General features: G+C 36.2%; 1 protein-coding gene across 2 annotated transcripts in view; it reads right to left on the minus strand.

Annotated features, from left to right (window-relative positions):
* skila (SKI-like proto-oncogene a) overlaps window positions 1–6,572 on the minus strand; it is a 36,662-nt gene extending 30,090 nt beyond the window's left edge. For both annotated transcript variants that reach the window (XM_073848800.1, XM_073848799.1), the window contains exons 1-2: window positions 6,491–6,572; window positions 3,597–4,868 (exon numbers count right to left, since the gene is read on the minus strand). In XM_073848800.1, the coding sequence (XP_073704901.1) occupies window positions 3,597–4,712 (1,116 nt within the window). In that variant the 5' untranslated portion in view covers window positions 4,713–4,868; window positions 6,491–6,572. The remainder of the gene's footprint in view (window positions 1–3,596; window positions 4,869–6,490) is intronic.
* Window positions 6,573–13,508: the final 6,936 nt, after the last annotated feature.

A 13,508-nucleotide genomic window follows, 5' to 3' on the forward strand; every position in this document is an offset into this window, starting at 1 on the left:
AGCTGTCTGGTGTCTGCACCGCAGCCGCTGTCTCAGCCTCTGTGGGAGATCGACAGGACTCCATCTGTCTGCCAGACACGTCTGCACACCAAGCCCCAAACCATCACAGCTGCCTGTCTTTCACTGTCATACAATCATACATACAAACAAACAAACAAACACACACTAGCCATCTACGAGACCCAAGCGGCATGATTAGAAATGGGAAATGAAGAGGAGAAACAGATCAGGTAATGTCACAAGCCTAAATGACTCAAACTTGCATCAACAAAATGAGCAACATGGCTCATTGTGTTGTTGATGCATGAATACTAACCATTAGGCCATAAGAATTCAATATTAGTAGGAAAATCTAACATCGGATAAATCTAAACTTGGGTGTGGAGGCTAAAAATATTTGTGCTCTGACACTTGAGTCAGGTGGTCCTCATCTAGTCATGAGCTTTAACCACTAGTGCGCTATAGACGCAACAACCGGATACAGTGCCTAGGCAACAGACATAAATACAGACATACACAAACTCTAAAACCATCCAAGAAAGTCCTGTAGAACTCTCTAGAACATCGGAATGGCAGCTGTGTGTCAAAAAACTAAAAAGTGTTCATTTGTAAATTTGTATTTTTATGTTAAAATTGACTGTTTTTAAATTAAATTATTATTTATTTTGTATGTTAATGTTAAATTATAATTTTGTTTTGTAGATTCATTAAGATTTGTTAATGCTTTAGAGAAGATTCAGAAAAAATAAATTAAAAGACATCCAGAATATGCTGTTTAGGCAGACAGCTCACAAAGTTTTGAAACGCAGCCAGTGTCTCCATAACCACACAGACACTGTCCTTGACGAAGGGGAAGAGCTTGGTTTTGAACAAGCTGACGTGCCGTGTGCAGAAGTCTGGCGGTGAGGGTCTGATCGTCACCAGCATCCACATGGCCACCTGTGGAAACTCTGAGTCACTTGTTCACTTGTTCATCACAGATGTTTAGAGTGAACATTTCACCCAGTAAACTGATGAGCCTGTCTGCCCTGCTTCCCGTACAGACACACACGCACTTAACACAGCGATTTCTTGATATGGAAGCCAGCAGATGAGCGCGCATGTGTTGCTGCTCTTTATCGGCACGACCCGTGTAAGCTCGGCGTCTGAGTAATGACCTTTCACGCAGGCACATATGTCTGTTTACAGTTCCTGCAAAAGCCGTTTAACACAAAATTGTAAGCACCTGCTTCTTTGACACTGCTTTACTGCTAATCAGCGTTGTTATCGTTAACTGAAACTATATCTAAATATATTAGAAATAATTTTCAGTAAATAATATTAAATGAAGTTACAATTATTAAAATTATGAAATTAAAATGATTAAAAACATCAAAAAAATTTCAATTTTAGTTTTTATCATTTTAATCATTTTATAAAAATATAAAATACACTTATTCAAAATATAAGTACAATAATAGCACATAATATACACTACCAGTCAAAAGTTTTTGAACAGTAAGATTTTTCATGTTTTTTAAATAAGTCTCTTCAGTTTACCAAGCCCGCATTTTTTTGATCCAAAGTACAGCAAAAACAGTAAATTTGTGAAATATTTTACTATTTTAAAAAAACTATTTTCTATTTGAATATATTTGAAAATATAATTTATTGCTGTGAATTCAAAGCTGGATTTTTAGCATCATTACTCCAGTCACATGATCCTTCAGAAATAATTTTAATATTCAGATTTGCTGCTCAATAATTAAATAAAATTATTATTATTATAAAAAAATAAATACATTTTCTTAAACAGCAAATCAGCATATTAGAATGATTTCTAAAGGATCATGTGATACTAAAGACTTGATTAATGATGCTGAAAATGTAGCTTTGATCACAGCAATAAATTACATTTTAATACATATTCAAATAGAAAGCAATTATTTTAAACAGTAAAAATATTTCACGATCGATTTTGGATCGGATAAATGCAGGCTTGGAGAGCAGAAGAGACTTCTTAAAAAAAAACATTAAAATTCTTACTGTCCTAAAAATTTTTAACTGGTAGTGTATATTGTATGTATGTTACACCTGGGGTATCAAACTGGGGTCTGTGGAAAATTAGAAAGACAAAATATGCCCTTTTTTCTTTTTAAAACAATGTAAATTAACAAAATGGGACTGCCAGATTTATCATAATTAAAGGGTGCAAAACCCTTTGTTTTAGATCATTTAAAACTATATTAAAAACCTTAAAATAAAACTACAGGATGGCCAAGAAAAATCACAGAAGATAGAAAGAAGGATCAGGAAAAGCATCAGGGTAGGTGCAAGACGCTGCCAGACAGGGATGTGTCAGGAGCTCGACAGTTAACGTGTAAAGAGAAGGTGTCAGTGACTCGCTCGTATTTCTGGGAGCTTGATATCTCACCCTCAGCCGAGCGCAGCAGAGACGTTCCCTGGGGGCGTTTAGCGTGTTCGCGTGAATCAATTTCATTAGTGTGCGTTAAGCATAAGTGAGTTGAGTGTTACAGTGTTACTGGCTGTTTGTGTGTCAGGGTGAGGTCAGTCTGTGCAGCAGATGTGACGGTATGACTGACAGACTCAAGGTCTGTTTTAGTACATGAAGAGTGTGTGTGTTGGGGGAGGGAGGGCGGAAGGAGGAATGTGGTTTGGGTGCTAGACGAGACACCAGACGGTATTTCCGGCACACTTGCATAAGCACACAGGAGAGACCGGGGCTTTTCTTCCTCACTTAGACAGAACACATTCATTCGCTCACAACGGCACTAAACTAAAAATAATTGTGTCTACTGGAACATTACCGCACTGTTAAACCATTAACTGCTGCCACTTGCATATGAAAAAAAAAACTCTGACAGCACCAACAGGGGGTCGATCTTTGTCTAACATGAGCATTGACAACCAAAAAAGCTCTGGCTTGGTCAAGGGTCAATGAGAGTGAAACAATCCAGACCTTTTTTTTCCCCACTAGGATGACCTTTCTATAGATTCTAGTGCACCGGTACAGTTTGTTGAGTTTTGTTTTCAAAGGTCACGTCATGAAAGTGGAAGAATCTCCAGTGTTCTGACTTTATGCAGTTATGCAATGCGGGCTTTTCCCAGTGCAATGACTTCATTACAATTTTTCCCTATTAAAAAGGGCAACTTCTACAGATGCCACGAATAAAATGCAGGCTTGGTTAAATCTTACTGTCCAAAACTTTTGACTAGTGACATCTAATGACATTCACAGTAAAAATCCCCACTCCTACGTACATTAAACATAATTTAAGGACATGCTATGTCCATCCATCCCCCAGAGATGACCCTCTTCTGACCTGGGAGGTAGATAATGTACTTCCCCTTCAGCCAGACCAACTGGAATTCCCTCCTTCCCGCCATACGTCCCCACCTGCTTTGTGCCACCTCATAAAATTGGGTCAACACTAGTTTATCAAAACAACAGCAGCCTTGCCCAGACAATAGTAAACAGTCTCCTCTGCAGACTATCACACATTACCATCTGGTCCCACACGTGCAAATCCACTTGTGAACATGAAGCAAAACTTGACCTTAGCGAACCAGCCAACAGGGAAGGAAAAGACACTTACTTTGTCCAGAGGCCTCTTCAGCTGGTAATGAAACTTCTCCTTCATCTCGTCCAGCAGCTGTTTGAGTTGGGGCTCCTCCGGCGTGCCCTCGTGCTTGCGGCCAAGCTGTAGGTAGCAGGGCCACTTGGCCGAATCGAAGCCCCAGTGGCAGGTCCTCTTGTCGGGGGACTTGTGCGAGTGCATTACAAAGTTCTGTGGGGAAAACAGCAGGTGGCATTCCATGCACTGAATACAAGGAGCGTCTGGCTGGACGTAGAATTGGGGCACGAACAGGCCTTGGCACTTGCCCAGACACTGGTGCTCGACCTGGAAACTGGCCTCGCTCTCCTTCAACAGGCCTTGGCCTGGCAGTTTGCTGTTGGGGTCGGCTGAGAGGGCGGCACCCGGGCGGAGCAGGGCGTTGCAGAGGCGCTGGGCATCAGTTAAGGTGATCAGGCCACAGGAAGGTGCATTGAAAGGCAGGATCCCCAGCACCTTGAGAATGTGCAGCTGCTCGGCATCGCATCGGGAACAGTAAACGTAAAGCTCGTCACAGACAGCGTTGATCTGCTGCAGAGAGAAATCTCGCAGGACTGAATTGAGTACCTGTGGCAGGCAAAGACGCTTCTCGCCACCTACAACAAAGCAGGAGATGGACTCTCCTTCAAGCAGAGAATGGGTGAGCTCGGTGGAGCTGTCGCAGGGAACCAAAAGCGGGCCGCCTCCAAGGACTGGGGGAGACGGTAAAGGAGCCATGCCAGCAGGAGAGGCGCACTCCTGCGCAGATTTTGCTGAGAAGGCAGCAGGACCTCCCAGGGAGCTCTGGCTGCTCAGCGTGAACTGTGCCAGAGTGTGCTTGAGGCCAGCGCTCAGATCCAAAGCCTTGGAAGCCCCGACGACATGGAATTCTCTGTCCTCGATGTCCATTTCTGAGCTGCCATGTTCCTCACGCTCCTTCTTGACCTTTGGAGGTTTAGGGACGCTTTCCAGGCTGCGCCGTTTCAGGTGCATCTCCGCCATTACCCGCTTTTTAATAGGTGCATCTTCTAGTCGCTCCCTGTACAGCCGCTTCATGTTGCCTTTGAATGACGTCAGGTCTTTGAAAGGGGTTTTCAGACTCGTCTGAGGACTGGCCATGTCTGTACACAGATGATTGGTCTTTCTCGGGTGGAAAATATTCAGCTGTTCTTCAACCACGACACCTTTGAGTTGGTCCTTCTTTCCTCACTGTTAAAGGTTGCAAATCCTTGCTACGTGCATGATGCTGACAGAATTAATGGTCTGGTGTGTTTCCTGTGAAGGAAAGAACACAGAATACAGTTTAAATTGTTACTAAAAGGAAAACAATGTGAAGCCTGACAAAAGAATATGCTGTCAAGGCAACATAAAAGCATCCAGAAGAGTTTTTGTGTTCTGGGCAGTGTTAAAATAGACGACAGAAACATTTTCACCTCATCAGGATAATCTAATTTGAGACCGATCGATCTAAGGAAAGTTTCTCGGTGGTTTAGTGCGCTGTTTTTCTCCACTGACAACATGCCGAATCCGTCAACGCGTTAAATGAGTCAGTGCACTAATAACGTCGGTTTAACACGCAGATAACCAACAGCAACCGTAACTAACAGTGAGAAGCCATTTAGTCCTGTCCAACCACAGCATGCTTGAGATTAGATGCAATAATTGTACATAACCACCACATCTATTTAAAAAAACAAATCACACACAGCATTTAAGTACAACAAAGGAAAATATGAACAATTTGATCGCAGAATCGCAGATCGTAAAAGCCTGACACTGACGGAAACGGAATTTCCAAGCATGAATGTGAAGGCAAAATGAGAGATCACAGCTACAAAATCAGCGCATGCCACTGAGGTTTCGGCTGAACCCAGCACGAAACGCGTTTTATTCGCGTTTAATATCTGTTCAACGAACGTTAAACGACGCACTGACCAAATTTAACACAGTTCCTCGAAACAAAACGTCATTTTCGTTATGCTGTACCAAATTTGTGTGACAGTTCGGATAGACTGACCCTAACCGCAGACGTCGTTTCGTTTCCTCGTAAAGTAACCATTTTCCAGAAACAGTGACAAAACGCTGTCTATTTTTAACCCTGGGCGACCGTGTAAATCTTTTTACCCCGCAGGGGCACCGCGGCTCTCTCCCCGCCTCTATCCGTCTCTCCCCTCTCACTCTCCGGGCACAGCTGCGCTGAGCGCCCGCGGTGTGACATTCCCACTCCCCGCGACCGGGAGACCCTCAACATAACGGTTACAGAAAAACTGACCACATATCATCAAATCCCAAATACGTCAAAACGACCTCGAAAGCTTGTATTCGTGTATATTTTAAATCCATTCAACGGCTACGAGCAGTGAATCATTTGCCAAGCCATTTAACGTTAGACTGACACCTGACCTCCCAAAAATGTTAAATAGCTATCGCCCCAAATGTGTCTTTTAAATCTGTCTTTTTATTATTAAACATATCACACATAGTGTAGATCAGGCTGGGGATTTAACGTTAAATCAAAGACCAGATCATCAGAGCACGACGATGCGTCTTTTACATGTGAATGTTAAGCTATATACGTTCCTTTTAAATGGCACATCAAAACACCGATTTACACGCTACATATAATCAAATTACCATGGCTTAATAACCGGTTTTGCATGTGAATGCTGGTTCGTTCATACAGACAGCTTTAGCAGTGCGGCTAGAACATTTAAACCCTTAGCACTCGCTAACCGAGCTAACGCTACGAATCCCGTTTCCGAGCTCGAAGAACATCACATAACCACTAAACACCATCGAAAACGATTTAAACACAACCAGAGAGAATCTCCTAAAGCGTTTAGCAAATGAACACAGCGTATAGGTAAGTCTGTTATCGTTTTTTTAAAGGGACTTGCCTCAGGATGATCGCTCCTGGTCCGCTGTCTCTCTCTCCCTATAGTCTGTCTGACCGTCAACAACACGCGTACAGACTGAAACCCTTCAGACAGTTCTAGCGTCACAGCGTGAGCGCGCACGAGCAAGCGGATGTCGCGCGGGCGTGTCTGTCTGTCTGCCGCCCTCCCCCAATGTCTTGTGAAGTTCAGGCTTGCACGACTTGAGGTATAGAGGTATAATTTAATGTATTATAATTTAGAGGCATCTGTTTTCATACGGCATCTGGTAGTTTGTGTTATACTTTTCTTTAAACGAGCTTTCGAAATAAGGGGTTTTTATTGTCTACTTCGAATTCAGGGACAATTATTTTGGCACTCATGAGGGAATGGTATGCTGACTTTGAATCACTTTAGGGTGACAGCAAGGAGTGAATGGAAATTAAAATGTCATTATAGCCATGCTATGATTTAGCATGATGTATGATGAATAGTGAATGGCTGCATGAGGAGATGTCTGTAAATGTTTCACAAAGAATGAATCATCTGAAATGTTTCCTTTGAATGAAATTCCTTTGGTATTAAACATCACACTTTTTTGTGTACAGCCGTTAAAAGTTTGACTTTTAATGCTTTTTTTTGTTTGTTTGTTTGATACAGGAAGAAATAGTAATATTGCAAAATGTTATTACCATATAAAATAAAAAAAGAAAAATTTATTATACTTTAAAATAGAACTTATTCCTACAATGCAAAGCTGAATATTCAGAGTGTCTTGAGTGTCACATGATCCTTCAGAAATCATTTTAATATGCTGATTTATTATTAGAATTATCTTCTTTTTTTGGAACCTGTGATATTTTTTGATGAATAAAAAGTTAAAAAGAACAGCATTTATTTAAAATACCAATCTTTAAAATATAACAATATAAATAAAACATTATAAGTCTTTGCTATCACTTTTTATCAATTTAACACATCCTTGCTGAATAGAAGTAATAATTTCTTTCAAAAACAGAAAGAATAAAAATTTATTGACCCCAAACATTTGAACGGTAGTGTATATTGTTAGAAAAGTTTTATATTGTAAATCAATGCTGTTCTTTTTACCTTTTTATTCATCAAAGAATGCTGAAAAAAATATCACAGGTTCCAAAAAAATTAAAATATTAAGCAGCACAACTGTTTCCAACACTGATAATAAATCAGCAATGATGCTAAAATTCAAAACTATTTTAAATTGTAAAATAGTTTTTTCCAATATTGCTATTTTTTTAATCAAATAAATGCAGCTTCGACAAGCAGAAAATACTTTAAAAAACCTTATAAATTTCACTTATCCCAAACTTTTAAATGGTAGTGTATATTGTTAGAAACTATTTCTATTTTAAATAAATGCTGTTCTTTTTAACATTTTATTCACCAAAGAATCCTAAAAAAAAAAAAGTATCACAGGTTCCAAAAAATATTTGGCAACACAACTGTTAGCAAAACTGAAAACTTTTTTTTTTAATCAAATAAATGCAAGCAGAAAAGACTTAAAAAAACATTATACATTTTACTGATCCCACACTTTTAAATGGTGGTGTATATTGTTAGAAAAGATTTCTATTTCAATTCTATTTCTATTCCATTTTATTCATCAAAGAATCCTAAAAAAAAGTATCACAGGTTCCACAAAATATTTGGCAACACAACTGTTTCCAACACTGATAATAAATCAGCATATTAGAATGATTTCTGAAGAATCAGAAATCTGCAAATGCTAAAAATTCAGCTTTGCATCACAGAAATAAATTCTATTTTGAAGTATATTCCAATGGAAAACCACTATTTTAAATTGCAATAATATTTCACAATATTACAGTGTTTTCTGTATTTTTAATCATATAAATGCAGCCTTGATAAGCTTCTTTAAAAACCATTAAAAAACTTGACTTGGCAATAACATAAAAACCTGTCTGGGGCAGTGTTATTTTTGAAATATTATATATTATAATATGTTTTATTAATATTTTCAATGAACTTTTTATTTATTTATTTATTTTAATGTTAGTTTTAGTTCATTTAAAAAAAATATTTCCATATTAATTTTATGCTTCAACCTATACTTATTTAATTGTTGTTTAGTTTGAGTTTTTCATCTAATATGTATTTCAGCTTTATTTGAATGAAATTGTTTTATTTATTTAGTTTAGATTTAAAATGAAAGTGTCATATACATCAACAGATTTTTCATCTTGCGCTGTAGAAGCAGCAGCTTAAAAAGACCATTATCGGATATGATGTCTGAATTGACCTAATTATAAACCAGCCAGACATGTTTATGGACATTAGTTTGAGTAACTGTTATGCTAGTACAAATGTTGTGGAGGCTTTTGCCAAGGACATTAAGTAATAGCACTAGAACATTCTCTGCGGCTGAGTAATGGCCTGGAGCCAATCCAGCAGTTTGCTTGGTCCACGGGGCTTCCACCATCCAATGAGCTTCTTCTTTTTTTTTCAATGAACCCATGATGGGGTGCTGGGATCACCTTTGGTTCGGTATCCATCTCTGTGTGAGCCATTTGTTAGGTGTCATTTAAATGTTAAATGGGAGAGGCAGAGCTATGAGGGCTTGAATTCAACAGCCCATTCACAAACACCAACTGCATTAACACTTTTAAAGGCTTCTCCACCACACTGACCCGGGTCATGTTCAGGCAAGACGGGTTTGTGAAGATTTGAATAGTTTTGATGTGCTTAGAGGTGTTTTGTTTTTGTTTAGACTGAATACTCACACAAAAGAGCAAGAGGTTACATTGACACCTGCCTTGGAAAATCTAACATTTAAGAGCTTAGAAAGTGTTTTTTTGCATTTGCCAGAATATGCAAAACACCAAAAAGTCGGATCTAAAACTTCTTTTGGTTTTTAGTAGTATTTTAGTGTAACAGGAATATTATATGTTTTTTAGAATTGTTATATTAATTTGGGTAATTTAAATTTAATTTAAGCAATGACAACAATACCAAAACATGACAAAATAGACATATACATAAAAATATACACTAAATATAATTTTTATTAAATAAATAATATTTATGTGTGTTTGTCATTTTAAGTTTTTTAAATAATTTTTCCCATAGTAATTTTATTGCTTCAACCTAAGCTTATTTCATTAATTTTATACACACACACACACACACACACACACATATATATATATATATATATATATATATATATATATTTACTAAATAAAATATTTTTAAATCATTTTAATTTATGTGGGTGCGTATTTATATATATATATATATATATATATATATATATATATATATATATATATATATACTTCTCACATTTTTATTTCATAAAAATATTAAATACATTTTGAAATAAATAAATAACATTTGAGTAATTATGTTATAAAAAATGTGTTAAATAAAATGTCATTTGCACTTATTTTTAATACATAGATGTTACTTATTTCCAATGTATATGTATATATATATATATATATATATATATATATATATATATATATATATATATACTAATTACTAAAATGTTATTTATTTAAAAATGTATTTAATATTTTTATGAAGTAAAAAAATGTATACACACACACATGTTGGGTTTACATGTTTTATGGGGACATTCCATAGGCGTAATGGTTTTTATACTGTACAAACCGTACTTTCTATCGCCCTACACCTACCCTACACCTAAACCTAGCCCTCACAGGAGATTGTGCACACTTTTACTTCATCAAAAAAACTCATTGTGCATGATTTATAAGCCTGTTTCCTCATTGGGGCCTGAGAAATGTCCCCACAAGGTCAAAATCTACTGGTATTCCTATCCTTGTGGGGACATTTGGTCCCCACAACGTGATGAATACCAGGTACACACACACACACACACACACACACACACACACACACACACACACACACACACACACACACACACACACATACATATATATATATATATATATATATATATAGGTCAAAGACGAAAAAGGGTTTAAGCATAAAAACAATAAGTGTAATACTGCCTTAAATTGTTGATGTTTTTCCAAAACAAATATGAAAAAGTTTTCAGTTTAATTTTATTGCATTTTTGTTTTTATGAGCAAAAAATAAATATCATACATTTTTCCCTAATTTACACTATCCTAGGCTTTGCCTATTTGTCAGTAAGAATTGTTTTACTTTTTAAAAAGCACAATAAAATTTTATATGCTTCCTTATTACTTTATATACTTTAATATGTAAGTCAGAATAAGCATGTTGTTTGAAGTTTTACATAAATATCGTTACATTGAATGACAATGTAACATTATTTCAACCACATTTTGACATTTTATTCTTCAAAAACTTATTTGAAACCCTAAAAGAAGACACTTTACCTACATTTAAGGTGCTTTTTATGGACATAAAATCACTTTTGTAAATTTCTTTTGACGTGGACATCTTAATATGTTATTTATTTATAAAAACAATATTTTTTAGATTTTAGAATATAAAATGTTCTAAAATCTTTGACAAAATGATTCTTTGGCAGTGTTACTTGTCAACAACCCACTTTTATCCCAGCTAACTGTGATTTAAACATGACTGACATCATTTGCTGGTTGGGTATAAAATACATTTTTATGAGATCAATGTCACCAGCCTGTGTGAAGTTTGATGCACCAATGATCAAGGCCCATTTCGGTGGCGTTATCACCATTCGCTGCAGATAGCAAGGTCAGCAGATGTATTATGAAAGCAGGTGCGCCCACACACACAGTGCGCTGCGCCTGAACTCCAAACAGCGCATTGATTTTTTTTCCAGAGGGTAATAACATCATCCCGGTATTGTGAGGAGTAATTTAAACTTAATATGGGTAATTACTCTCCAATAGCTGATAGTTCATTTAAAGCTTGACATAATGCTGTTTGCGTGCAGGAGAATGAAGGATAAAGAATGCCAGGAAAATGGATTAAGCGCTGATGGGCCACACAGTTAGTCAGGCAGCTGTCTTCATTACAGACTATGGGACTAAGCCGTAAGCACCCCCCTGAGGACGTAGCTTCAGAGAAAATCTATATAGAAATGCATCATCAGACACCAAGACAAACAAACGCTTATTGCCAGCACTACTGTTACAAGGCAGACTCGTGCTACCTGCTCTGAAAAAGAGTTTCGGGTTGTTGTTTAAACAGACGGTCTAAAGGAAACACACCTGGCTCTCCCTCTCTAAAGAATGATTCAGAACGGCAGATGGATTTTGTGTGAATGCACTGTAAAAATTCGTTTTCAAAGTTGTAAATAAAACAACGAATGCTGGAGTAAGTTTTTGAAGAAAACACCTTTTCACTCTTTTCACGTTTAATTTAATGTGCTACTTGCAGGGTTATTACCTAAAACTAAACGCATTAAAAAAACTGTCACTTGAAATATAAAACATTCCAACTTAACTAAAATAAAAAATATTTATACTAATTGTGACCCTGGACCACAAAACCAGTCATACAGATAGTAGCACAGACATATTTGCATACATATATGGGTTAAAAATCATTAGGATATTAAGAAAAGATCATGCTCCATGAAGATATTTTGTAAATTTCCTATCGTAAATATATCACAACTTAATTTTTGATTAGTAATATGCATTGCTAAGAACAACTTTAAAGGCAATTTTGTCAATATTTAGATTTTTTTTTTTTTTTACCCTTAGATTCCAGATTTTCAAATAGTTGAATCTCGGTCAAATATTGTCCTATTCTAGAAACCATACATCAATGGAAAGCTAATTTATTTAGATTTTATTCAAAAAAACTAACCCTTATGACTGGTTTGTGGTCCAGGGTCACAATTTTATTTCAGGTACCACACCTGTAGAAATAAATAAATAAATAAATAAATAAATAGATAGATACATAAATGAATAAATGTAATAACAGGAAAATAAATAAAGAAGAAAATGACTTAAAACAGATTTAAAAATTTAAAGTTATAGTTAATTTGTAATAAAATTTAATCCAGATTGTTTTTTACCATTTATCTTTATTTTCTGTATTTATTTGTACATTTATTTTTATTCTTTTTAACTTTTATTTTCTTATTTTCATTTATTTTTATATTTATTTAATTTATTTATTCATGCGTTACTCATTTTCATTTAATTTGTTCTAAAATAACTAAAACTGAAATAAAAATTAATAAAAAAAACTATATAGACATTTAAAACATACAAACATTTAATAAAAATGACAAAAACATAAAATTACATTAAAATTACAAAAAAAAAACAGAACGTCTAAAAACAAAAAACTAAAAATATCAATAAAAAATATGACTGTATCAATCAAACTAAAATATCAGGCTACTTGCTGTTTCTTTGTGATTATTTGTAATATTCACTAGCAATTTTTGAGAATGGGCACATTTTTTTCAGCGTACAAAGAATTTTAAGGAGTTGGTGCTTCTAACAAAAATGGAATCACACATACAATACGCAATACAAAGGAAAACAAACCTTATTTCCATTGCAAAGCCGTTTTCTATGAATGTGCGAGACTTCCAGTTCATTAAGTTAGCTGCTGTAGGGAAATCAAGAATAGCAGTGCACTAAAACTGTTTGCACTAGAAAACACGTTCATAGTTAAGATAATACATTAAAATAATATAGTAAGAGGTCAGTTTGCAATACCAAGCAGCAAAACAAGTTTTGTACAGCTAAAAATAGCTTGCCTTGGCGCAAATGACACTGGAAGCCTAACCTATTCAATTTTACAAATGGCCGCGCCAAATTTACAAAATGGCGTTATTTTAAAACAAAATCTATCTGTTCTCCACCACTAATCAAACAAGGTCACACATCTCTTCTTTAGAGGGCAGCCCTGCTCTTTCATCCACAGGGAATCGTGTGCTCTGCTCTCGTGAGAAAGAGGACACTGAGACAATGTCACAGAGCACAGTCTGGTGCAGAAAAGCATCCACATTCATCGTTCCTCACTGACTTACAGTAGCGGCCAAAGTCATACAAGGTGAGTCAACGCTAGA

Source organism: Garra rufa, chromosome 10 (assembly GCF_049309525.1).
Source record: "Garra rufa chromosome 10, GarRuf1.0, whole genome shotgun sequence".
Lineage (NCBI taxonomy): Eukaryota > Metazoa > Chordata > Actinopteri > Cypriniformes > Cyprinidae > Garra > Garra rufa.